The sequence below is a fragment of the Thalassophryne amazonica genome, chromosome 19 (assembly GCF_902500255.1).
Source record: "Thalassophryne amazonica chromosome 19, fThaAma1.1, whole genome shotgun sequence".
Classification (NCBI taxonomy): Eukaryota; Metazoa; Chordata; class Actinopteri; order Batrachoidiformes; family Batrachoididae; genus Thalassophryne; species Thalassophryne amazonica.
The window spans coordinates 51677762-51704841 of record NC_047121.1 but is presented as its reverse complement, the minus strand read 5'-3'; the positions used below and the strand labels follow the sequence as shown (position 1 = coordinate 51704841).

The window sequence follows — 27080 nt, the reverse complement described above, 5'->3', positions numbered from 1 at the left end:
AGGCCTGTATGGTAGAGTGTCCAGGCGGAAGCCACTCCTTAGTAAAAGACACATGGCAGCCCACCTGGAGTTTGACAAAAGGCACCTGAAGGACTCTCAGACCAGGAGAAACAAAATTCTCTGGTCTGATGAGACAAAGACTGAACTCTTTGGCCTCATGTTTGGAGGAAACCAGGCACCATCTCTACAGTGAAGCATCGTGGTGGCGGCAGCATGCTGTGGGGATGTTTTTCAGCAGCAGGAACTGGGAGACTAGTCAGGATTGAGGGAAAGATGAATGCAGCAATGTACAGAGACATCCTGGATGAAAACCTGCTCCAGAGCGCTCTTGACCTCAGACTGGGGCGACGGTTCATCTTTCAGCAGGACAATGACCCTAAGCACACAGCCAAGATATCAAAGGAGTGTCTTCAGGACAACTCTGTGAATGTCTTTGAGTGGTCCAGCCAGAGCCCAGACCTGAATCTGACTGAACATCTCTGGAGAGATCTGAAAATGTCTGTGCACCGACGCTCCCCATCCAACCTGATGGAGCTTGAGAGGTGCTGCAAAGAGGAATGGACCAAACTGCCCAAAGATAGGTGCACCAAGCTTGTGGCATCATATTCAAGAAGAGTTGAGGCTGGAATTGCTGCCAAAGGTCCATCAACAAAGTATTGAGGAAAGGCTGTGAATACTTATGGACACGTGATTTCTTCGTTTTATTATTTTTAATAAATTTGAAAATATAAAAAAATTTTTTTCATGTTGTCATTATGAGGTGTTAATTGAATTTCATTAATTTTGAAATAAGACTGTAACATAACTAAATGTGCTGTGAATACTTTGTGGATGTTCTGTATTTATGGTCTGGACACACGTCATGCCGTGGTTTAAGAGGAGCGGAGGTGTGGACGGACTTTGTCACCAAGCATCTTGTCTTGTTGTCTGTCAGCTTGTATACAGCTTGCTAACCTCGACTGTGACCTTTGACTGATCTGTTCCTGATGCTGAAGGCTGTGACCTTCAGGGTCACCCTTGGGCGCTGAGCGGTGATGTGACACAGTGTAAGTGACCGCGGCCCGTCGGGTGCAGATGCTCTGGAGCAGCTGGTTTGCTGTCATCTGAAACACAATTCGAGCACATGGAAAGCTGACCCCTGCCCGCTGTAAACATCTGGGCTGTAAACACACATACGCGTGCACTAAATCTACACGCTGAACGCGCCGCCATCTTGCCTTTATTTATCATGTGGACTGAATCAGCACCAGAGTCAGGTCACCCGTGAGGCTCAGAGACCCGGACCTGTACCAGTTATCTGCTCTGGACACAAAACATCACATTTCTAATTGTGCAAGAGAAAATTCACGATACGTTTTTTTTTTTATCATGAGTGTGTCAGAGGGGCGTGGCATCTGGGGTCCTCCCAGACAGATTCTAACCAATGAAAACTAAACCTGCTCTACTCACTCAGGAGGACAGTGAACGCCTCAGCACTCACAGAAGAGTGCTGAGGCGTTCACTGTCCTCTGCAGCCTGAAGGGACGTGTTTGATTCCACTGTCTTCTCTCATTCTGCTTCACACAGTCTGACAGTGCTTCAGGAAACAGCGAGGAGACGCCTTTTCAGTTTTCGTATTTGGGTTTTTCCCGCTGTGTGTTGTTCGTGTGTGTTTGTCTGATGATCATCAATCTCCCTCCAGGCTGACAAAGGTGGTTTTATGTTATTTGGAAGGACGGACTGTAAAAGTAACGGACATATTAACTGGTCATCATCAAACTATTCAATAGCTGCAACCTTATTGAAGACCACCTGGCAGAGTGCCCCCCTGCAGCACACCTTTTGTCCACTTGAGGGTAGTGTAGGCCTCCTAACTGTTGTCAGTTGCTTGCGTTTGTGTTTTTGTTTGTTGTTTGTCTAAAATGTGTTTTTTGTTTATAAAATTGAATGTCAGTTTACTTCATTTTAATTTTTCCCTGCTTCTTGTCTCACAGGAAAAGGTTAAAGAGGAGCAGGAGCGTCCCTCGCCGCCGGAGCTTTCCCAGGTACCACGACAGGGCCGACCTGCCAAAACAAACACACACCAAAGTCGACACATAAAGACACAAAACGAGCTGAACCCATCGGCCGAGACCAGAACCCGGGTCTCAGAGGGGCCCTTCAACAATCACTCTCTTTTATCTTTGTTTGTTTGTTTGATGATGCATCAAACTCTGGCAAAAGATATGACCAGTGAACTGGACGCACAGAGTAGCTTTGCTTTGATCTTTGACCCAAATCATTGAAGTGGAAAAGTTTAATGTTTATTGAATTATTTGTTTACTTGTTTTCTCCCAAGAATTGAACAGTTTCAGGTCACGTCACCATTTTTATTTGTTAAAGTCATATTGATAAAAAAACAAAAAACAAAACAGAGGCTTTGACAAAAGCTGAGTCATGTGACCCATAAAGTTCCATGAATATGCAGGATGGGAGTTAAATTAGCGCAGCTGCAGACGAAGAGTCACACAGGTTAAAAAGAGCTTCTTTGTCTTTAATTTACACAAACTGGGTCACGAGTTGTTTTGATTTCAGAGGCGTTAAAATAACTCAAACCAGACTTCAATCAAGACAGAAAGACACCAAAATGTCAGAAGTGTGTGTTGTGGCAGCAGCTGCGTCACACAGCCTTGGAGACACACGGACTGTCCTCTGTCTCCGCCTCCGCTGGGCCAGTGTTTCTTTCCACATGACAGCACAGAGTCTGAGTGCACAAAACACCGTGCACGGCTGCACATCTGCTTCCGGCTCCATGTTAATGCTGCTGGAGAGGCTCAGAGCGGATCACAGATCAGGCTTGACCAAAACACAACTGATGCTGCACCTTCACCTGCAGACCTTCTTTGTTTGTGATGTGTTGCATAATGCTGAGCAGACAAACAGCTGCTGGCTTTTCTAAGTGTTTTGGTTAACAAATGTTCTGCGAACGTCTTCTGGCTTTTTCAGGCCGCATTCTGTGGAGCTTTAGAGGTGCACAGATGTCTTTCTGACTGATTTCAAAACCTCGTCTATGAGCAGTTCCAGGTCATTCGGCTCAGACAACAAAATGTAGATGCATGGGTGGTTGAGTTAGACCGTCCTGGTCACCTTTTGTAGACAATAAATCAGAAACCCTAAATTCTCTTATGGTGTAACTCTTCATATTAAAAGAATATATAATGAGGACAAACCTTATTGTGTTTGGTGAACTCTGATGTCCAACACTGACTGAAAGAGTAACTTTGTGCAACCTATATGATATCCCAAAGACATGACCGCCACCTTCTGGACAGTTAATGGAAGCACCCACCTTCACCATATCAGTGGCCCATTTGTAGATACTGAACCATAAATGTCAAACAGCTGTTGTTAAAACGTGGATGTAATTTATCCGTCTCCTAAACACTGGACACATTGTGAGCTTGTCTCAGAGCTCCATCCAGCTAACATCAGCAAGAAACACGATGCCCACTACGTAAGCAAATACTATACCAAACTACAACCAGAATAAAAAAAAAAAAAAAAACAGAACGTGTGACTGGGGATGGTTCCAAAACATTTTGTCTGCACACTGATGGCTCAGAATACTGCTCCAGAATATTTCAAAACCTGGTGTGACTATCGTTCCAGATATCAAACACATTAAAACACAATGTTTGTATTTAAAAGCTACAGCACAGCGTCTGCACATTTCAGATATGTATTCCGCATTCTGTGTAGTTTGTGAATCAGAACAAAAAAATTTTCACTCCTGAAACTGACCTTCATATCCGGGAGGACGCTGCTCAGTGATGGAAAAAGGTTCTAAACCTGAGCTCAGCTGAGGAGCAACTTAACAAACGATTTAGTCTGAAATAGTTTAGAGTTCGTGTTTAAATTTTGTAATATACATATAAAGATTTGAAATTTGTCAATTCTTCTGCTTCCAGATGAAACCATCCCACACTTTCAGGAGTCTTTCTCAGTTGTAGCATTCCACTCGGGTGAAGGTCCAGTTCTGGAATAATTCCATTTTGCAAACGAAATGGATCGGGAACAGAATCCATAAGGTTTGGGGGCGGATCTTAATTAAAGGGGTGGAGCAAAAAAAATGCAATGCTAATTAATTTAACCAATAACAATCTAATTAAACTGACATTTTCTCACAGAATTTTGCCTCAAATGACAAATATGCCTCAGCTCCGTCCGCTGTCTACTTCTCTGGACACCAGAGACGATAAATCTAAAGTGTTAATTAGTGGCGTGACGGACAGGGCCTCGACCTGTCAGGACAGGCCCTCCCCTGGGGCACCGCCCTCCCCCGGGTGAGAGGACAGGATGTGGAAAACAAAGGCTTTGTTCTCCAGCTGCTGACAGCATGACGCCATCATGTTTACTGGGCTCTGATTGGTCCACACCAACCTTGTGTTTTCCTCAAGTGACTCACTTTAGGCGGCACGTTGCATACAGGCCGAGCACGTTGGTTGGCGGTTTGACTATCTGCAGCATCTCTCTGTCCTCTTTAATGTTTTAATCAATAAAGCAAGAACAGCAGCTTCATCAGCGTTCCGGGAAGCGGCTCAGCTTCCAGACATCACGAGATGGACTGAATGTCCACCGAGACACAGCCGATAGCTTTTACTGTCAGCAATCAATCAGACGTGGTTATTTGTAAAACAGAATTTCTTCTCTTAGTTTTGCTGATGACCTGAGTCACTGCAGCCTTTCTGCAGTTTTTCTGCAGCTTATTGAGAACTTTGTTCGTTTTTTGCGGCAGCGTCTCAGCGTGCGGTTTAATGAACAAATCTCTGTTTTGTAGCAGGTGATGTAAAACACGACTCAACAGACTTCTAGCTACAGGATGCCGCTAGCACGGAGAGCTAACGTAGCCACCTGGTCAGACACGTCTTGCCCACTTCTGATTACTGAGCTTTGATTCTGATTGTGACTTTGATTGTGGTAATTGACATTTTTGATCTTTATCCGTGATATTAGATAATAGCTAAACTTTGATAGTGATTTGTGATTTATAATCTTTGATCATGAGCATTGATCCATCCTGATAGCTGGACTTTTATCATAATTGATAACTGTCTGTGCCTTGATTGTATTATTGGTAACCCAGAACACTGATCTTGGATCCTGAAAACAGGAAGAAAGCATTAACTGATATTCTGTGTACTGATCTCTGATGTTAGGTGTGGCGCTTTAATCCTGGAAATGGGATTGAAATAGTCATTAATATTCTGATTACTGATCATTGATCCTGAGCATTGAATATTGATCCTGGATACAGGATCAAAGCAATCACTGATAACCTGATTACTGACTTTTGAACCTGGGCACACATTTGAAACAGACTCTGATATCCTCATTCCTCTTCTCTAATCCTGGCCTTTGAACCTCCATCCTGTATCCAGCATCAAAGAAATCATTGATATCCTTACTACTGCTCTTTGATCCTAGGCACACATCTTTGATCCTGGATACACATTTGAAACAGACATTGATATCCTGATTCCTCTTCTCTAATCCTGGCCTTTGACCCTCCATCCTGTATCCAGCATCAAAGAAATCATTGATATCCTTACTACTGATCTTTGGTCCTGGGGGATGACTCTTTGATCCTGGACACAAACAATCATTGGTATCTTGATTACTAATCTTTGATCTGGGAAAGGCTCTTTGATCCTGGATACAGGACTGAACTTTGTGCAGATAAATTTAACACATTTATTGCACCGAGGCTCAAATCCAGGTGAAGCAGTTATGCTGAAACTAATTGAAATTCAGTTTGAAATTTTGTGTCTAAAAATACTGGTTCTCACTGGGCAGCAGATGTTCTGAATGTGGGCACTTTAATTCAGTTTCACCACAAAGTGAAATCTGCACAGATATTTACACTGAATTTAAATAAGATTTGGTTTGTACGTGTTTGTTGTCTGTTTAGGAGGTGGAGTTCCATGAAGCTACCGACCTAAACATCCCCACATCGAAGGAGGAGCAGGAGGAGTACCTGCAATGGAAAAGGGAGCGAGAGCAGATTGACAGGGAGCGAGTGGCACGCCACAAAAACGCCAAGGGCCAGTGGAGACGGGCGTGGGATGTGGACAAAACCGAGGCCGTGTAAGATCTCACCCACATGTCAGCTGACATGTTCAATTAAGCACAAAGATTTACTGTTCAATGTCACGAGGTCACTGTCTCAAAAAACAAAAATATAGTACTCAAAGCTAAAGTGCCCTCGGCCATATGAGCACGTCATCAGCGAAGGGAAGAATGTGACCTTTTGAGCCCTTACAATAGGTCAAGGTTAGCCATCTCTGAATTTGTCCAAGATCTGTGTCCCAAGAATGTTCCCCATGAATTTGAAGACTGGCAGTAACAGGACTGGACTGATGCTGAGCACAGACAGATGGGTGTGTGTGTGTGTGTGTGTGTGTATATATATATATATATATATATATATATATATATATATATATATATATATATATATATATATATATATATATATATATATACACACACTCAACAAAAATATAAACGCAACACTTTTGGTTTTGCTCCCATTTTGTATGAGATGAACTCAAAGATCTAAAACTTTTTCCACATACACAATATCACCATTTCCCTCAAATATTGTTCACAAACCAGTCTAAATCTGTGATAGTGAGCACTTCTCCTTTGCTGAGATAATCCATCCCACCTCACAGGTGTGCCATATCAAGATGCTGATTAGACACCATGATTAGTGCACAGGTGTGCCTTAGACTGTCCACAATAAAAGGCCACTCTGAAAGGTGCAGTTTTATCACACAGCACAATGCCACAGATGTCACAAGATTTGAGGGAGCGTGCAGTTGGCATGCTGACAGCAGGAATGTCAACCAGAGCTGTTGCTCATGTATTGAATGTTCATTTCTCTACCATAAGCCGTCTCCAAAGGCGTTTCAAAGAATTTGGCAGTACATCCAACCAGCCTCACAACCGCAGACCACGTGTAACCACACCAGCCCAGGACCTCCACATCCAGCATGTTCACCTCCAAGATCATCTGAGACCAGCCACTTGGACAGCTGCTGAAACAATCGGTTTGCATAACCAAAGAATTTCTGCACAAACTGTCAGAAACCGTCTCAGGGAAGCTCATTTGCATGATCGTCATCCTCATCGGGGTCTCGACCTGACTCCAGTTCGTCATCGTAACCGACTTGAGTGGGCAAATGGTCACATTCGCTGGCGTTTGGCACGTTGGAGAGGTGTTCTCTTCATGGATGAATCCCGGTTCACACTGTCCAGGGCAGATGGCAGACAGCGTGTGTGGCGTCGTGTGGGTGAGCGGTTTTCTGATGTCAATGTTGTGGATCGAGTGGCCCATGGTGGCAGTGGGGTTATGGTATGGGCAGGCGTCTGTTATGGACGAAGAACACAGGTGCATTTTATTGATGGCATTTTGAATGCACAGAGATACCGTGACGAGATCCTGAGGCCCATTGTTGTGCCATACATCCAAGAACATCACCTCATGTTGCAGCAGGATGATGCACGGCCCCATGTTGCAAGGATCTGTACACAATTCTTGGAAGCTGAAAATGTCCCAGTTCTTGCATCATGGTGTCTAATCAGCATCTTGATATGGCACACCTGTGAGGTGGGATGGATTATCTCAGCAAAGGGGAAGTGCTCACTATCACAGATTTAGACTGGTTTGTGAACAATATTTGAGGGAAATGGTGATATTGTGTATGTGGAAAAAGTTTTAGATCTTTGAGTTCATCTCATACAAAATGGGAGCAAAACCAAAAGTGTTGCGTTTATATTTTTGTTGAGTGTATATATATATATATATATATATATATATATATATATATATATATATATATATATGTGTGTGTGTGTGTGTGTGTGTGGTCATTATGGTTATGCTTAACAATAATGAATGTGCAATTTTTAGTTGTAAAAATCTCACCAGATTATGCACTTGTATGCAAAGGTTTGGGCACCCTGATAAACAAAATTAGGCAGGTGCATAAATTTGGGCACCCTTGTTATTTTATTGATTTGAATACATTTAGCACTAATTATTGGAACACAAAATTGGTTTGGTAAGCTCACTGACCCTTTACCTGCTTACACAGGTGAATCCAATCATCAGAAAGGGTATTTAAGGTGGCCATTTGCAAATGTTTCTCCTCTTTGCATCTCTTCTAATAAGTGACAACATGGGACCCTCTAAACAACTCTCAAATGACCTGAAAACAAAGACTGTTCAACATCATGGTTTAGGGGAAGGATACAAAAAGCTATCTCAGAGATTTCAGCTGTCAGTTTCCACTGTGAGGAACATAGTGAGGAAATGGAAGACTGCAGGCGCAATACTAGTTAAGGCCCGAAGTGGCAGGCCAAGAAAAATCTCAGATAAGCTGAAGCGAAGGATGGTGAGAACAGTCATAGTCAACCCACAGACCTGCTCCAAAGACCTACAACATGATCTTGCTGCAGATAGTGTCTCTGTGCATCGTTCAACTATACAGTGCACTTTGCACAAGGAGATGCTGTATGATGGTGTAATGCAGAGGAAGCCTTTTCTGCATACATGCCACAAACAGAGTCAGTTGAGGTATGCTAAAGCACATTTGGACAAGCCAGCTTCATTTTGGAAAAAGGTGCTGTGGACTGATGAAACTAAAATTGAGTTACAGTATTTGGACATAACAAGGGGCGGTATGCATGGCTGAAAAAGAACACAGCATTCCAAGAACAACACTTGCTACTTACAGTAAAATTTGGAGGTGGTTCCATCATGCTGTGGGGCTGTGTGGCCAGTGCAGGTACTGGGAATCTTGTTAAAGTTGAGGGTCACATGGATTCCAGTAAATATCAGCAGATTCTTGAAAACAATGTTCATGAATCAGTGACAAAGTTGAAGTTGCGCCGGGGCTGGATCTTTCAACAAGACAACGACCCCAAACACTGCTCAAACTCTACTAAGGCATTCATGCAGAGGAACAAGTACAATGTTCTGGAATAGCCATCTCAGTCCCCAGACCTGAATATTATTCAAAATCTGTGGTGTGATTTTAAGCGGGCTGTCCATGCTCGGAAACCAACAAACCTGAGATGTTTTGTAAAGAAGAATGGTCCAAAATACCTTCAACCAGAATCCAGACTCTCATTGGAAGCTATAGGAATATTTCTTCCTGTTAAAAGGGAGTTTTTCCTTCCCACTGTAGCCAAGTGCTTGCTCACAGGGGGTCGTTTTGACCGTTGGGGTTTTACATAATTATTGTATGGCCTTGCCTTACAATATAAAGCGCCTTGGGGCAACTGTTTGTTGTGATTTGGCGCTATATAAAAAAATTGATTGATTGATTGATTTAGAGGCTGTTATTTCTGCAAAAGGAGGATCTACTAAATGTTGATGTATTTTTTTCTGTTGGGGTGCCCAAATTTATGCACCTGCCTAATTTTGTTTAAAGAATTATTGAACACTTTCTGTAAATCCTATAAACTTCATTGTGTTTGTCTGCTATATGATATATTTAACTGAAATTTCTGATCCAAACAACCAATGATTTCTAAAGGAAAATCATGGAAATCATCAGCGGTGCCCAAACTTTTACATACAACTGTATATGGTAAATGGACTGCATTTATATAGCGCTTTTCCATCTGCATCAGGTGGAAACGCGCCTCACATTTACCCCAATGTCAGGCTGCTGCCATGCAAGATGCCCACTACACACTGGGAGCAATTAGAAGTTGCAGTGTTTCTCAAACTAGACCCCCCCCCCCATGACTTGTACTGAAAATACAGTATTCAGCATCTTGGAAATAAATGAAATTAATCTTGGGTTTATGTTGTCTGCAATGAATTTTGTATTTCTATTATTATATTATTGTTGTAAAATGGTAAATAGACTTCATGTGCATCAGAAGCTCAAAGCACTTTACAATGATGCCTCACATTCACCCACTCACATAGACACACACCACGATGCCAGGTTGCTGCCATATAAGGCGCTCACTACACACTGGGAGCAACTCGGTTATTACGGACATTGCCCAAGGGCCCTTAGTGATTTTCCGGTCAATGCTGGGATTTAAATCGAGGATCCTCTGGTCTCAAGCCCAACACTTAACCACCAGACCATCATCTCCCACAGAAAGGAGTATTTGAGTGGAGAGAGGGCAGCGTGCTGGCAGTGACCGAAGTGAACACTCTGTCTGAAGAAGCATCAGAACGTAAAGCGCCGTGGGAGGAGGAGCTATTTTTAGCTGCGGATAAAGGAGGAGATGCCTTACCTTATTTGGTTCGGCTCAATAACCACGTCCCCGAGTAAGAACAGACGAGGAAACGTGTGTTCAGTTCAACATTTTACATGTTTTCAGGGATGTGATTCATGCACTCATTCAGCTCTTCAGTGGTTCTGCAACACGTCACATTGGAGACGACACTTTGGCCTGTTGGCTGACGCGTGTCGTTTCGTCACTGACACACTGACTGAGTGTTTGCAGAACAACACGCCTGAAGTGTTCTGTGTTCTAAAGTGACCTCTGCTTTAAGGTTTGCAGATAAATCGCTTCCTGACAGAACCTGGGGGCCTTCCAGCAGAGGTGAGACGTTCAGACGAAGCACACCGACCGGAAACATCCAGAACACGATGACAAACCCTTCTTATTCTTTTTCCCCGTCCGTTATTTCCAGGAGGACAAAATGCTAAAAGAGGACAGACGAGGTCACACGTTGACTCACGAGGTATCTTCAAAACTCAAGAGACATAGCAGCAGATTTTTCTTTTTGTTATATCTGGTTTATTTTTGATGAGTTTCATGTAAGTTTCATGTTATAACTCAAGTTTCAAGTTATAGCTCAACTTTCATGTTATAACGATAAGTTTCATGTTATAACATGATGGGTTTCACATTATAACTCAAGTTTTATGTTATAACGTGATGAGTTTTCTGTTATAACATGAGTTTCATGTTATAACACGAGGACTTTCCTGTTATAACATGGGTTTCATGTTATAACGTAATGAGTTTCACATTATAACTCAAGTTTCATGTTATAACGTGATGGGTTTCACATTATAACTCAAGTTTCCTATTATAACATGATGAGTTTCACATTATAACTCAGGGTTCATGTTATAATGTGAGGAGTTTCATGTTATAACTCAAGTTTCATGTTATAACATGAGTTTTCTGTTATAACATGAGTTTCATGTTATAACACGAGGACTTTCCTGTTATAACATGAGTTTCATGTTATAACACGAGGACTTTCCTGTTATAACATGAGTTTCATGTTATAACATGATGAGTTTCACATAACTCAAGTTTCATGGTATGACGTGATGAGTTTTCTGTTATAACATGAGTTTCATGTTATAACACAAGGACCTTCCTGTTATAACATGAGTTTCATGTTATAATGTGATGAGTTTCACATTATAACTCAAGTTTCATGTTATACCGTGATGGGTTTCCTGTTAAAACATGAGTTTAATGTTATAATGTTATGAGTTTCCTGTTATAACATGAGTTTCACATTATAAGTCAAGTTTCATGTTATAACGTGATGAGTTTTCTGTTATAACATGAGTTTCATATTATAACATGAGGAGTTTCACATTATAACTCAAGTTTCATGTTATAACATGATGCGTTTCCTATTATAACATGATGAGTTTCACATTGTAACTCAGGGTTCATGTTATAACAAGAGGAGTTTCATGTTATAATGAGAGCAGTTTCCTATTATAACATAATGGGTTTCATGTTATAATGTGAGGAGTTTCATGTTTGTTATAACTCAAGTTTCATGTTCTTACGTGATGAGTTTCCTATTATAACATGATGAGTTTCACATTATAACTCAGGGTTCATGTTATAACGATAGGAGTTTCATGTTATAACTCAAATTTCCTGTTATAACGTGATGAGTTTCCTGTTATAACTTGATGGGTTTCATTTTATACCGTAATGAGTTTCATGCTATAACTCAAGTTTCATGTTATAACATGAGGAGTTTCATGTTATAACTGAACATTCAAATTATAACATGATGAGTTTCACGTTATAAGTTGATTTTCATGTTATAATGTGACGATTTTCATGTTGATGTTTTTTTTTTGAGAATCGTTTCTTTTATTACTGTTAGGCATGCTGGGATATGATAACATATCCCAGCATGCCTTAACCCAGCCAGTACACCCTGCTATTGAGGTGGGCGCCATTACTGAGATATTACTTAGAGTTACAGAATTTGATAGTATCTCACTAAGCATGCTGATGAAACTCGTAACGTCGACAAAAAGCACAGCCTGTTTATTTGATCCTATACCAACAAAACTGTTTAAGGACCTGTGGCCCACTCTTGGGCCAACTGTGCTGGAAATTATTAATCTTTCATTAACTTCTGGATCTGTTCCTAAATGTTTCAAATCTGCAGTGATTAAACCATTACTTAAGAAACCTAATCTTGACCCTAGTGTATTGAAAAACTATAGGCCGATATCAAATCTATCATTTTGCTCTAAAATTCTGGAAAAAGTGGTGTCACGGCAGCTCGTGGACTATCTTACTGAGAATAATCTCTTTGAGCCATTGCAGTCTGCATTTAGATACTATCATTCCATAGAGACGGCTCTCACTAAAGTGGTGAATGATCTTCTGCTTACAATGGATTCGGACACCACTACGGTTCTGGTGCTGTGAGATTTCAGTGCTGTGTTTGATACCGCGGATCATCATATTCTACTCGATAGGCTGGAGAATTATTTTGGGATTACTGGGAGTGCCCTTGCACGGTTGACGTCATACCTGAGCAGTCGTTCTCACTGTATTTTGTACAATAACACTACCTCTAACCTTAGTGACATGAAATCTGGGGTTCCACAGGGGTCTGTCTTAGGCCCCCTGCTTTTCTCGCTTCATATAGCACCCCTTGGGCACATATTGCGGTGCTTTGGGATTACCTTTCACTGCTACGCTGATGATACTCAGTTATACATGCGATAACTGCTGGTAATCTCATTCACATAAAATCCTTAGAAGATTGCCTTGCAGCATTGAGAAGTTGGATGTCTAGAAACTTCCTACTTTTGAACTGATAAGACTAAAATGATGGTTCTTGGTCCAGTGAGACATTGGCATCAATTTGACCAGCTAACGCTTAGCCTAGGCTCGTGTGTCATACATCACACTGACAAAGTGAGGAACCTTGAGGTAATTTATGATCCTAGGTTGTCCTTTGACCTCCACATTAGCGATATTAGGAGGACAGCTTTCTTCCACCTGTGAAATATATTGAAGATTTGTCTCATCGTGTCTATGGCTGATGCTGAGACCCTGATCCATGCGTTTATCTCTTCAAGATTGGACTACTGCAATGTTCTATTTTCAGGTTTACTGCAGTCCAGCATTAGAATCAGAATCAGAATAGCCTTTATTGTCTTTGCAATTTGCATTACAAACAGATTTGAGTGCAACTCAAATCTCATTTCAGCTTGGGACTCCGACAAGGGCGGTCGCATCTCCTCCACTTTCCCTTATCTCTGCTCTCTGCCTTACCCTTCAAGTCCCTACTTCACCAGACTGTGAATTCCTCAAATTATATTGGATACTGGATCTATGGGATTACTATCGGATTAACCGTGGAATTGATCATCTGGTCTCTGAACGCTATTGATACCATCTTTTCCACAAGAAGGTCAGGACCGGGGGATCCTACCAGATGAAACGTATCCTGCGGGCTATGTTCTCGACTCCTGGGGGTCGTGGCGTGTTTGCATGCTTTGCGCCATTCTCTGTGGAGGACGTCGAGGATTTATTCATATTTGATCTTATGGTAACAGGGCTGGTACTTTCTGGCTTATGTGCTGCCCTGATCTACTGGAAAAGTGGCAAGACGGCGGCATCAAGAACCAGGGCCCCTCGCTTGTCCGTCATGATTAACGAGTTGGGCAAGGCAATGCATTCTCAGACTGCTATGACTCTTGAACTCAGACTCAAATTGGATGACATCTTGGAGCAGATGCGTGCCTTGCACTTGAAGATGAAGATTTCGGAGGCCGGGGAATATTCTTAATTCATAATTGGGATTTGGTTGTTCAAGTGAAGCTGTAAAAAGTGTTTTTCACTGCTCAGTCCACAACACGGCAGGCTTATCAGCCTGAAGGTCAAATTGCCCTGCTGTTTTCCTCCAGAGGAATGTCTTTGGCCTTGGTGAACATTTGGCTGTTTCTTTTCTCAACTCACAAAGACAATAAACTGTTTCACAGGACTAAAGCATGCTCCACCCCCCCATCACACACCCCCCACTCCGGCTTCTGCTAACGTCATCCCTTCCCTTCTGCGGGGCCGGCGCAGTTTTAGCTGCAGCCCCCGTTCCTCCCCCCAAGCTGACGGTGGCGCATCTCAGGGTTGTTGCACGACCTTCACCCACTTGCCTCAATTCGGATAACGGACTTCTTCAAATTTAGTGCACATAAACAGTGTCAAATGGGTATGTACTGTCTTTAATTCTGATGTGTGCCATTATTACGGTAAACAAGTAATAATTGTGAACTAATTGCTGTCTGAGGTAACTGGAGTGTAAACATAATTTCTCCACTGTGAGATCAATAAAGTATATCTCAACTCCAAAAAGGTGCTTTCTGTGGTGCGAGTAATTTTTAGCCAAATAAAAGATAATATTTAACAATAAATTGTTCAGGGTATATGTACAACTAAATAAACATAAGATAAAGTAAAATAAAATAAAATGTGGACCAAATAAAATGTAAAACGAGAATTATATACAACTGCGGAACCATATTGCACGGGAATATTGCACACGGTTTACAGATATTGCACAAGAAACTTGAAGGTGCGGATTAGAGTGATTTGTTATTGTTCAGTGCAGTGATCGCTCTGGGGAGAAAGCTGTCCCTGAGTCTGTTTGTCATAGTTTTGATTGACCTATACCGTCGGCCGGAGGGTAGTAGGTCAAACAGGTGGTTGCTGGGGTGGGATGTGTCTTTGCTGATGCTGGCAGCTCTGCTGAGGTAGCGAGAGCTGGCAATGTCCTCCAGGCTGGGCAGAGAGCAACCAGTGATCCCCTGGGCCGTTTTGATCACCCTCTGCAGCACTCTCCTGTCTGCTGCTGAGCACCCCCGTACCACGCTGTGATGCAGTACGTCAGGATGCTCTTGATGGTGGCTCTGTAGAGCAACACCAGCAGCTTCTCCTCCAGATTGTTTCTCCTGATCACCCTCAGGAAGTGGAGCCGCTGCTGGGCTTTCTTCACCACCACCACAGTGGTGGTGAAGAAAGGGGTCTCCAATTAGTTCAAAATGCTGCTGCCAGACTTTTGATATGAAGCAGAAAGTTCGACCACATTACACCCATTTTGGCGTCTCTTCACTGGCTTCCTGTCCCAGTGAGATCAGATTTTAAGGTTCTGCTACTCATCTATAAAATTATTCATGGACTGGCACCTCCCTACTTAGCTGACCTACTTAAACCTTACATACTGGCCCGGGCTTTGCATTCTCTGGGTGCAGGACTACTTTGTGTCCCTAGGGTGAATAAGAAGTCTGTGGGTCACAGAGCTTTCTCTTATCGTGCCCCTGTTCTGTGGAATGATCTCCCTGCATCAATAAAACAGTCAGATTCTGTGGAGACTTTCAAGTCCAGACTTAAGACACACTTATTTTCCCTTTCGTATGGCTAGCATACTGACATAGTATGTTACTATGCTTTTTAGTCTTTTAAATTCATTTTATTAGTAAACGGAGCGTGCCACGGCCTCAACTTTATCTGTAAAGTCTGGGTCTTTTAGTGAAGCTTAGGGCTAGTGGCCGGCAATCATCTTAGTATTTCTTCTGTTTTTCTTGTTGCTTAATGCTGACAAATTTTACTGTATTTCTTGTCTTTCTGATGTCTGATTCTCTTTTTTTTTCTCTCTCTGTTTCAGGTGCAGCTCCATCCAGAGATGGGTGTCTTCTTCTGCAGGTCTCCTGTCCTGTGCATCAGCATGGACTCCCAAAATTTCCTGTATATTCGTTTTGTTATTTATGTCTTTATCATGGCCCAAGCAGAGGGTCACCCCTTTGAGTCTGGTCTGCTTGAGGTTTCTTCCTCAGAGGGAGTTTTCCTTACCACTGTTGCTTTGGGGGTTGGTAAGGTTAGACCTTACTTGTGTGAAGCGCCTTGAGGCAACTCTGTTGTGATTTGGCACTATATAAATGAAAATAAATTGAACTGAATTATAACTCAGGTTTCATGTTATAACGTGATGAGTTTCATGTAACATAATTTTAATGTAATGTGATACTCCTAATTTTTTTGTGTGTGTGTGGTGGCAGTTTATGTTTCTCTATATTTAATTGTTTTGATTTCCTTTCAACCTTTTGTATGTGACGTGCTTGTGAAGAGTTTAAAGTAAGATTTCGGTATTGAAGAATTTTTTGTGATGGTTTACCATGTGACATTAAATCCACTGTGACTTTAAGGTGTTGAACATTTTGTTGGCGTGCAGGTCAACATCGAGGTAAAGACAAGAGAGCGAAGAACGTGGTGGTGATGAGCAGTAAAGCTAAAGGCAAAGACCGCCTGACGGGGAGAGCCAGGAGGTCTGTACCCACATTAGAACTTACTGTCCGTGTTCCACATACCTCTAGCCACAAAAGACAAAACAAAAACAGGGACAAGGTCTGTGATGATTAAATCATGGTTTTGACTTGAGTCCCGTTGTTGTTTTAGATGGCATTCAAGTGAAGAAGGAGATAAACTTCAGGTAAGATGTCAAAATGTTGATTGGACTGTATTCTGCATAAAAAAGAAACTGATTTGTGGTTCTGATGTCTTAGATGTCTGAGACCTCCCTGGAAGAGTTCCTGGAGGAGCTTGATGCCTTCACAGGGGCTAAGGTTGAAGATCATAAAACTCAGGACTCAAAAACGAAGGCACCAACCAGCACAGAAGCACAGAGAATGTCTGAGGAAGTCATTGTTCATAATTCTGCAGACAGGGATATGAGAGGAGGTTCCACGAGTGAGGACATGACCACCCAGAGGGAGACAGACAGCTCCTCCCCTCAGGCTTCAGAGAAGAAGGTTCGATTCTCAAACGAGCTAATCCAGGAGTCCCGGCCAAGACAGACTTCAGGTTCTCAGGGCTCAGAATCCAGAGGCCACAGGTTGCTAAAAGCTTCCTTGAGAAGCAAGTTCAAACATGAGGTTCAGGGTCCAAGGCAACCTCTTGAAAGTACCACGGTGCAGGATAGTGGTCTTCAGGATCAGGGAGGTCCATGTTCTCCCATCCCTCTCCAGCAGACGTCTGAATCCATAATTTCCTCAGATACTGAAAGTAGGAAGAAAGACATCATGTCCTCCACCTATGCTGAAAAAGTCGCTGGACAGGATGGTTCTGTCCAACCTGTAGAGGTCGCCAAGTGCAACATCAGCAACACACACGCAGGTTTGCTGTCGCTTTGATCTCTTTCTTACACAACACTTAGGACTAAGAGTCATCTCGAATGAGTAGCTCAGTGGGACAGTAGACCACCTGTCTGTGTCCTTCAACACAGACAGGCCTTGGCTTGCCTTCTTTCTTTCTTTCTTGTTAACTGAACGCTGGTTTGACCTGCACTGGATCCTTTCAGATCAGTGTCCTCGTTGTCAGCTTGAAAATAACTGATGAGTTGGTCCGTCTCAGTGACCTTCTCACCTTCGTGTTCTGCCCCTTAAACTGTCCAATCAGTCATTTTTACACAGTAGATGAATGTCATCTTTAGTTTGACCTTTTAAAAATGGCTGAATTTGTATTCCCCCCACCCCACCTTCCCATTTTGTGGTCATAACAGTCATGAAATAGGGTTTTTTTTTTTTTTGGCCTTTTCTTGACATGCTAATTTAAAACAAACACAAAAAACAAAACGGGGTGCTTAAAAGTTTTGCACAGTGCTGTCTGTTTGTGTGAGTGATGTAACTGCTTTGTTTTTTTCTATGCAGATGAACGAATGGACTCTGGTTTGTCCGTGCTGACTCTGGCGTCCAGAGAAACGCTCCCAGCACATCCCACCAGCAGTGAGAAGGTCAGTGGCCGACGCCTGGCAGTCTGTACTGTAAGTGTGAATGGATGAAAGGGCGTGACTTTTTTCCCAGCATGCACCCGTGTAATGAGCCTGTTTTGTCTAGGATTAAATGTCATGTCAAGGTCAGTGTCCTCCAGCCTTGGAAGCTCTTATCTTTGACCTTTAGTTCAGCACACACCCAGTACTGTAAATCAAAGGTCAAGTTCAAAGTCATCAAATCAAGTCCATCAAAGTAATGATCATTTAATCACTTCATCGTCATTATGTGCTTGTTTAATTTGTTGATACACAACATAATAGCCTTTATTGTTTTTTGAATTATTGCTTGCACAAAGCTGGCTTAACCCATTAATCTGCGTTTTTGCTGTTCAAGTTCAGCACTGTTACCACTGGAGCAAGTGTTGCTTTATTTTATTCTTACTGGGTGTCTCATGTTTATTGCATTTCATTTCGTTTATTGTTATGTGTTTTTGTTTATCTTTTTCATATTGTTACATATAAAACACTTTATGATGTGATACCTGTGAAAGGTGCTATGTAATTTTATATATATATATATATATATATATATATATATATATATAAAAAAAAAACAATTCATGAATCGTTTTATTGTGTAAATACAGCACAATGCAAATATACAATCGGCCATATGAGCGTTGTGTTCCTTATAATTTGCAGTTGTTTAGCTGGTATCCCAAAGTGTGTTTGTGTGTGTAATTATTATAATATAATATTCTAATCTTAGATTTATAATCTGGTGTAATTTATATACCTAAAAATCACTCATTCATTGTTAACAAGAATAACTATGATTGTGTGTGTATAGACACACACACACACACACACACACACACATATATATATATATATATATATATATATATATATATACAGTGAGGAAAATAAGTATTTGAACACCCTGTGGTTTTGCAAGTTCTCCCACTTAGAAATCATGTAGGGGTCTGAAATTTTCATCTTAGGTGCATGTCCACTGTGAGAGACATAATCTAAAAAAAAAAAAATCTGGAAATCATAATGTATGATTTTTTAATAATTTACTTGTATGTTACTGCTGCCAATAAGTATTTGAACACCTACCAACCAGCAAGAATTCTGTCTCTCATGGACATGTTAATTTTTCTTTAAGAAGCCCTCTTATTCTGCACTCTTTACCTGTATTAATTGCACCTGTTTGAACTTGTTACCTGTATAAAAGACACCTGTTCACACACTCAATCAATCAGACTCCAACCTGTCCACCATAGCCAAGACCAAAGAGCTGTCTAAGGACACCAGGGACAAAACTGTAGACCTGCACAAGGCTGGGATGGACTACAGGACAACAGGCAAGCAGCTTGGTAGAAGACAACAACTGTTATGATTATTTATTAGAAAGTGGAAGAAACACAAGATGACTGTCAATATCCCTCCGTCTGGGATTCCATGCAAGATCTCACTTTGTGGGGTAAGGATGATTCTGAGAAAGCTCAGAACTACACAGGAGGACCTGGTCAATGACCTGAAGAGAGCTGGGACCACAGTCACAAAGATTACATTAGTAACACATGATGCTGTCATGGTTTAAAATCCTGCAGGGCAGCAAGGTCCCCCTGATCAAGCCAGCACATGTCCTGGCCCGTTTGAAGTTCACCAGTGACCATCTGGATGATCCAGAGGAGGCATGGGAGAAGGTCATGAGGTCAGATGAGACCAGAATAGAGCTTTTTGGAATCAACTCCACTTACCATGTTTAGAGGATGAGAACAACCCCAAGAAAACCATCTCAATCGTGAAGCATGGGGGTAGAAACATCATACTCTGGGGGTGCTCTTCTGCAAAGGGGACAGGACGACTGCACCGTATTGAAGGGAGGATGGATGGGGTCATGTATTGCAAGATTTTGGCAAACAACCTCCTTCCCTCAGTAAGAGCATTGAAGATGGGTCATGGCTGGGTCTTCCAGCAAGACAGTGACCCCAAACACACAGCCAGGGCAACTAAGGAGGGGCTCCGTAAGAAGCATTTCAAGGTCCTGGAGTGGCCTGGCCAGTCTCCAGACCTGAACTCAATAGAAAATCTTTGGAGGGAGCTGAAACTCCAAACCTGAAAGATCTAGAGAAGATCTGTGTGAAGGAGTGGACCAAAATCCCTGCTGCAGTGTGTGCAAACCTGGTGAAAAACTACAGGAAACGTTGGACCTCTGTAATTGCAAACAAAGGCTACTGTACCAAATATTAACACTGATTTTCACAGGTGTTCAAATACTTATTTGCAGCAGTAACATACAAATAAATTATTAAAAAATCATACATTGTGATTTCTGGATTTTTTTTTTTTTTTTAAGATTATGTCTCTCACAGTGGACATGCACCTAAGATAAAAATTTCAGAACCCCCCCCCCATGATTTCTAAGTGGGAGAACTTGCAAAATTGCAGGGTGTTCAAATACTTATTTTCCTCACTGTATATATATATATATATATATGTGTGTGTGTGTGCATGTGTGTGTGTGTAGTTTTATAATCTGGCATGATTTCTATACTTAAAATCACACATTCATTGTTTTTTATTGTTAACAAGAATACCTATAATGACTGTGTCTCTCTCTCTCTCTCTCTGTGTGTGTGTGCGTGTGTGTATATACTTATTATAATATAATATTCTAATCTTAGATTTATAATCTGGCATGATTTATATACCTGAAAATCACACATTCATTGTAAACAAGAATAACTATAATGTGTGTGTATATATATATATATATATATATATATATATATATATATATATATATATACGACCCCTGGCAATAATTATGGAATCACCTCGGAGGATGTTAATTCAGTTTAATTTTGTAGAAAAAAGCAGATCACAGACATGACACAAAACTAAAGTCATTTCAAATGGCAACTTTCTGGCTTTAAGAAACACTATAAGAAATCAGGAAAAAAATTGTGGCAGTTAGTAACGGTTACTTTTTTAGACCAAACAGAGGGAAAAAAATATGGACTCACTCAATTCTGAGGAATAAATTTTGGAATCACCCTGTAAATTTTCATCCCCAAAACTAACACCTGCATCAAAAAAAGGAGTGATCACACCTTGGAGAGCTGTTGCACCAAGTGGACTGACATGAATCATGGCTCCAACATGAGAGATGTCAACTGAAACAAAGGAGAGGATTATCAAACTCTTAAAAGAGGGTAAATCATCACACAATGTTGCAAAAGATGTTGGTTGTTCACAGTCAGCTGTGTCTAAACTCTGGACCAAATACAAACATGGGAAGGTTGTTAAAGGCAAACATACTGGTAGACCAAGGAAGACATCAAAGCGTCAAGACAGAAAACTTAAAGCAGTATGTCTCAAAAATCGAAAATGCACAACAAAACAAATGAGGAACGAATGGGAGGAAACTGGAGTCAACGTCTGTGACCGAACTGTAAGAAACCGCCTAAAGGAAATCGGATTTACATACAGAAAAGCTAAACGAAAGCCATCATTAACACCTAAACAGAAAAAAACAAAGTTACAATGGGCTAAGTATAAGCAATCGTGGACTGTGGATGACTGGATGAAAGTCATATTCAGTGATGAATCTCGAATCTGCATTGGGCAAGGTGATGATGCTGGAACTTTTGTTTGGTGCCGTTCCAATGAGATTTATAAAGATGACTGCCTGAAGAGAACATGTAAATTTCCACAGTCATTGATGATATGGGGCTGCATGTCAGGTAAAGGCACTGGGGAGATGGCTGTCATTACATCATCAATAAATGCACAAGTTTACGTTGACATTTTGGACACTTTTCTTATCCCATCAATTGAAAGGATGTTTGGGGATGATGAAATCATTTTTCAAGATGATAATGCATCTTGTCATAAAGCAAAAACTGTGAAAACATTCCTTGCAAAAAGACACATAGGGTCAATGTCATGGCCTGCAAATAGTCCGGATCTTAATCCAATTGAAAAACTTTGGTGGAAGTTGAAGAAAATGGTCCATGACAAGGCTCCAACCTGCAAAGCTGATCTGGCAACAGCAATCAGAGAAAGTTGGAGCCAGATTGATGAAGAGTACTGTTTGTCACTCATTAAGTCCATGCCTCAGAGACTGCAAGCTGTTATAAAAGCCAGAGGTGGTGCAACAAAATACTAGTGATGTGTTGGAGCGTTCTTTTGTTTTTCATGATTCCATAATTTTTTCTTCAGAATTGAGTGATTCCATATTTTTTTTTCCCTCTGCTTGGTCTAAAATGTAACCGTTACTGACTGCCACAAATTTTTTTCCTGATTTCTTATAGTGTTTCTTAAAGCCAGAAAGTTGCCATTTGAAATGACTTTAGTTTTGTGTCATGTCTGTGATCTGCTTTTTTTCTACAAAATTAAACAACTGAATGAACATCCTCCGAGGCCGGTGATTCCATACTTTTGCCAGGGGTTGTATATATGGTTGTCTGGATCAGAAATTTCAGTTAAATATATCATATAGCAGACAAACAGTGATATTTGAGAAGTGAAATGAAGTTTATAAGATTTACAGAAAGTGTGCAATAATTCTTTAAACAAAATTAGGTAAGTGCATAAATTTGGGCACCCCAACAGAAAAAATACATCAATATTTAGTAGATCCTCCTTTTGTAGAAATAACAGCCTCTAAATGCTTCCTATAGCTTCCAATAAGAGTCTGGATTCTGGTTGAAGGTATTTTGGACCATTCTTCTTTACGAAACATCTCAGGTTTGTTGGTTTCCGAGCATGGACAGCCCGCTTAAAATCACACCACAGATTTTCAATAATATTCAGGTCTGGGGATTAAATAAATAAAAACATGGCAGACCTACGGAGCATTTAAAAGTCGAATTGCTGAAGGGATAAATGACTTTAAAAACCGGTTGGTTCTCCACACTGAGGAAGCATAACGGTGTCCTGAAGGAAGGAGAGAAAACTCTGCTAAAAGAACACGACCTGACAAGGACAAGATGCTTTCAGGCTTTCCAGAGCTTCTGTTGATTACAGAAAGAGTTTAAGTTTCTTTGTTTCACTCCGATAGTTTTTGAACAGATTTTAACAGTGTTGTTCAGGCTGTTTGTGTCTTTCACTGAAACACAGAGACTCTCAATAAAAGACTGATAAAAACAACAAAGGATGGCAGGCCTGACAGAAAAGGAATTCAGTGTATGGAGAAGATAAAGTCTCTGCTGTCCTCGCTTCACAATGGTGTCCATGTTCACATCAAACTGCAAAAGCGCTATATAAATGCAGTCCATTTAAAAATATGAAATCCAGCTTCTTGATGAAGTGGTGAAGAGGAGGATTTTCTTCAAAAGAAGACCTGAACGTTCAGCTACAAATTGACAGAAAGTACATTTGAGCTGAAAGACTACTTGTAGATTTGATGTTTTGGTGAAAGAAACTGATGTAAATAAAGTCCAAGACATATTGTTCATGTTTCCATCCCCTGACTTGTCTAAAGAAAACTGGCAATAAGACTGATTATTATTTACAGGTTTTATCAAGTTTTAGAGATTTGCTTTCAGTTTGAGTTTGAGGAAGATAATTTTTATTCTTTATTTTCCGTATTTCTAGTATTTAAAATGGCACAAACAAATTAAAATGTGTGAAATTCCAAGTGTTCCAATACTTTTGGAGGACCAGTATCCTAACCTTATGATGAGTGCAAAATGAGTGTGGTATTATTACTGTTTTGTTTAAGAAGGTTTAATTTTCACTGTTGCTGCACTTTGTGTCAAATCATAGTCATATCGTTTATCATATTGAGCAGCCGGTCTGCTCTGTGTCAGCCTGATCCCGTCAGATCTCAGAAGCTAAGCAGTGACAGACCTGGTTAGTACTTGGATGGGAGACCTCTTTGGAACACCAGCGCCTGTGTGTGTTTCTCCAGGTGAAACTGGAGTTGCGTCAGGAAGGGCATGCAAAACTTGTGCCAAATACCAGTGCAGATCTGGCTGTATCCGCTGTGGCGACCCCGACCAAAACAGGAGCAGCCGAATGGGCAACAACAACAACATCATGTATCATATTGATATGACAATATTGAGATATAATAATTTGGTCATGTTGTACAGCCCGACTGTCAGCTAGCTGAAAATTTTAAATATTAATTTACATCTACATTAAAAAAAATGGTTAAAGTGGCAGGGGGTTAAGAGGGCTGTAATTAGGGGGTCTAGGGGGTGGAGCTCCCCCAGAAAGGTTTTTAGTCATGCTAATGCTCCCCTGAAGAATTTCCTCAAAAACAACAACAACAAAAAAAGTCTGAAGGACCTAAATGACATGGAGAGATGCCGAAGAGCTTCGCTCATTCATGTCCATGACATATACATATTAATTATTTGCTCATAAGTTCAGGGACACAACTGTAAGCTGATTTTTGTCTGTCAGCCCGTCATATTTTCACCAAAGGTTCACTTCTCAAATGAGTAAATCGAGACCTTGTTGCACATTTGAACAACTTTTGTTGCCATCTAGTGGCGATGTGCGCATTTCAGGGCTTCTGGTACAAATCCTACTTGAAACCCAAAAATCAAGAAAAAAGGTATTTGCAAATGTCAGAAATGCATGATTTTTTTTGGCACGTAAAACTTTATCCTCCCATTTTTAATGTATAAAAATTTAGATTTTGAGAATTTTATGGTTCTTGAGTTTTTGGACGCAGAATGTTTTGTGGTACAGGTGGATGGAAGGACAGATGGAGGGACAGAGATTTGTCTTGATAAGCACAATTTACAGTTGTGAATAATAATGATAATAATGGCGATAATGATAATATGACATGAATGACAATTGACCCCGGCCTATTTGGAAATATGAAATGTCACATAATTGTGGGATTGAACAACAAACTGAAGTGAGATAATCCCCAGTCTTAACAATAAGCATATTGTCTATATATTTAACAATGACTTTTTATTTTTTTTTATTGCAGGCAAGAGAGCATGGCAAGATCGTCTGATGGACACTTTTGAGATGCATTTGGTGTAAATGTTGAAGTCATAACGGAGGGAGATGAAGCTTCGTGTTTGGATGAAACATTTGCTTCAGGTTTCTAATTCCAGATATGCTGGAAATGATTGAAACACAAAACTGTGGTTTACTTTGCTGTGGTGTATCTCAGACAATTTGAGATTGAGAATGGTGAGAAATGTTTTTGAATGTTTTCCCTGCTTTGAAGCACTTTACGGCTGTGGTTATCTGAAACCAGACTTGGATATCTGATCTCCCCTTGCACGCCTGACATTTGGTGTTAAATTATGATTCCGCTGTGACTTCATTATCCTGAATTACATTCATTCATTCATCTTCAACCACTTATCCAGGATCAGGTCGTGGGGACAACAGCTCCAGCAGGGGACCCCAGACTTCCCTTTCCCAGGCCACATTGACCACCACTGACTGGGGGATCCCGAGGTGTTCCCAGGCCAGTGTGGAGATATAATCTCTCCACCTAGCCCTGGGTCTTCTCCAGGGTCTCCTCCCAGGTGGACGTGCCTGGAACACCTCCCCAGGGAGGCGCCCAGGAGGCATCCTTACCAGATGCCTGAACTACCTCAGCTGGCTCCTTTCAATGCGAAGGATCTGTGGGAAGCTCTACTTTGAGCTTCCCACAGATGATTGAGCTTCTCACGCTATCACTAAGGGAGACACCAGCCACCCTCCTGAGAAAGCCCATTTCGGGCAATTGATCTCGTTCCTTCGGTCATGACCCAACCCTCATGACCATACATGAGAGTAGGAACGAAGATTGACCAGTAGATCGAGAGCTTCGCTTTTTGGCTCAGCTCCCTTTTCGTCAGAACAGTACAGTAGAGCGAATGTAACACTGCCCCTGCTGCACAGATTCTCTGGCCAGTCTCACGCTCCATTGTCCCCTCACTTGTGAACAAGACCCAGAGGTACTTGAACTCATTCACTTGGGGCAAGACTGTATTCCCTATCCGGAGTAGGCAATCCATGGGTTTCCTGCTGAGAACCATGGCCTCAGATTTAGAGGTGCTGATCCTCATCCCAGCCGCTTCACACTTGGCTGTGAACTGATCCAGTGAGTGTTGGAGGTCACAGGCCGATGAAGCCAACAGGACCACATCATCTGCAAAAAGCAGTGATGAGACCCTGAGCCCACCAAACTGAACCCCCCCCCCCAACTACGCCTTGATATCCTGTCCATGAATATCACAAACAGGATTGGTGACAAGGCGCAGCCCTGGAGGAGGCCAACCCCCACCGGAAACGAGTGTGACTTACTGCCAAGCACCCGAACACAGCTCTCGCTTTGTGAGTACAGAGATTGGATGGCCCTGAGAAGGGACCCCCTCACTCCATACTTCCTCAGCACCTCCCACAGTATCTCCCGGGGTACCCGATCATACGCCTTCTCCAAGTCCACAAAACACATGTAGACTGGATGGGCATACTCCCAGGCCCCCTCCAGGATCCTTGTGAGAGTGAAGAGCTGGCCAGTTGTTACACGACCAGGACGGAACCCGCATTGTTCCTCTTCAATCAGAGGTTCGACTATCGGCTGAACCCTCCTTTCCAGCACCCTGGAGTAGACTTTACTAGGGAGGCTGAGTAGTGTGATGCCCCTGTTGTTGGCACACACTCTCTGGTCCCCTTTTTGAATATGGGGACCACCACCCCAGTTTGCCACTGCTTAAGCACTGTCCCAGACCTTAACGTAATTTTGAAGAGACGTCTCATCCAAGGCAATCCCTCCACACCCAGAGTCTTCAGCATTTCTGGACAGATCTCATCAACCCCCAGGGCCTTGCCACTGCGGAGTTGTTTGACTACTTCAGTGGCTTCCACCAGGGAAGTTGATGAAAATCCTCCATCAGCTTCCAGCTCTGCCCCTACTATAGAGGGTGCTCCGGTCTGATGCAGGAGTTCCTCAAAGTGTTCTTTCCAGCACCGGATTACATTCTCAGTTGAGGTCAACAGAGTCCCATCCTTACTGTAGGCAGCTTGGATGGTTCCCCGTTTTCCCCTCCTG

The 27080-nt window shown here is 41.8% G+C and overlaps 1 protein-coding gene across 1 annotated transcript in view; it reads left to right on the top strand.

Moving 5' to 3' along the window:
- The window catches only part of LOC117501096 (coiled-coil domain-containing protein 9B), a 39167-nt gene extending 13787 nt beyond the window's left edge, over positions 1-25380 (top strand). The window contains exons 6-14 of the mRNA XM_034159905.1: positions 1974-2024; positions 5927-6102; positions 10547-10596; positions 10688-10738; positions 16508-16601; positions 16732-16765; positions 16839-17448; positions 17982-18064; positions 25017-25380. Of these exons, the coding sequence (XP_034015796.1) occupies positions 1974-2024; positions 5927-6102; positions 10547-10596; positions 10688-10738; positions 16508-16601; positions 16732-16765; positions 16839-17448; positions 17982-18064; positions 25017-25043 (1176 nt within the window). The 3' untranslated portion in view covers positions 25044-25380. The remainder of the gene's footprint in view (positions 1-1973; positions 2025-5926; positions 6103-10546; positions 10597-10687; positions 10739-16507; positions 16602-16731; positions 16766-16838; positions 17449-17981; positions 18065-25016) is intronic.
- The last annotated feature ends 1700 nt before the right edge of the window (positions 25381-27080 follow it).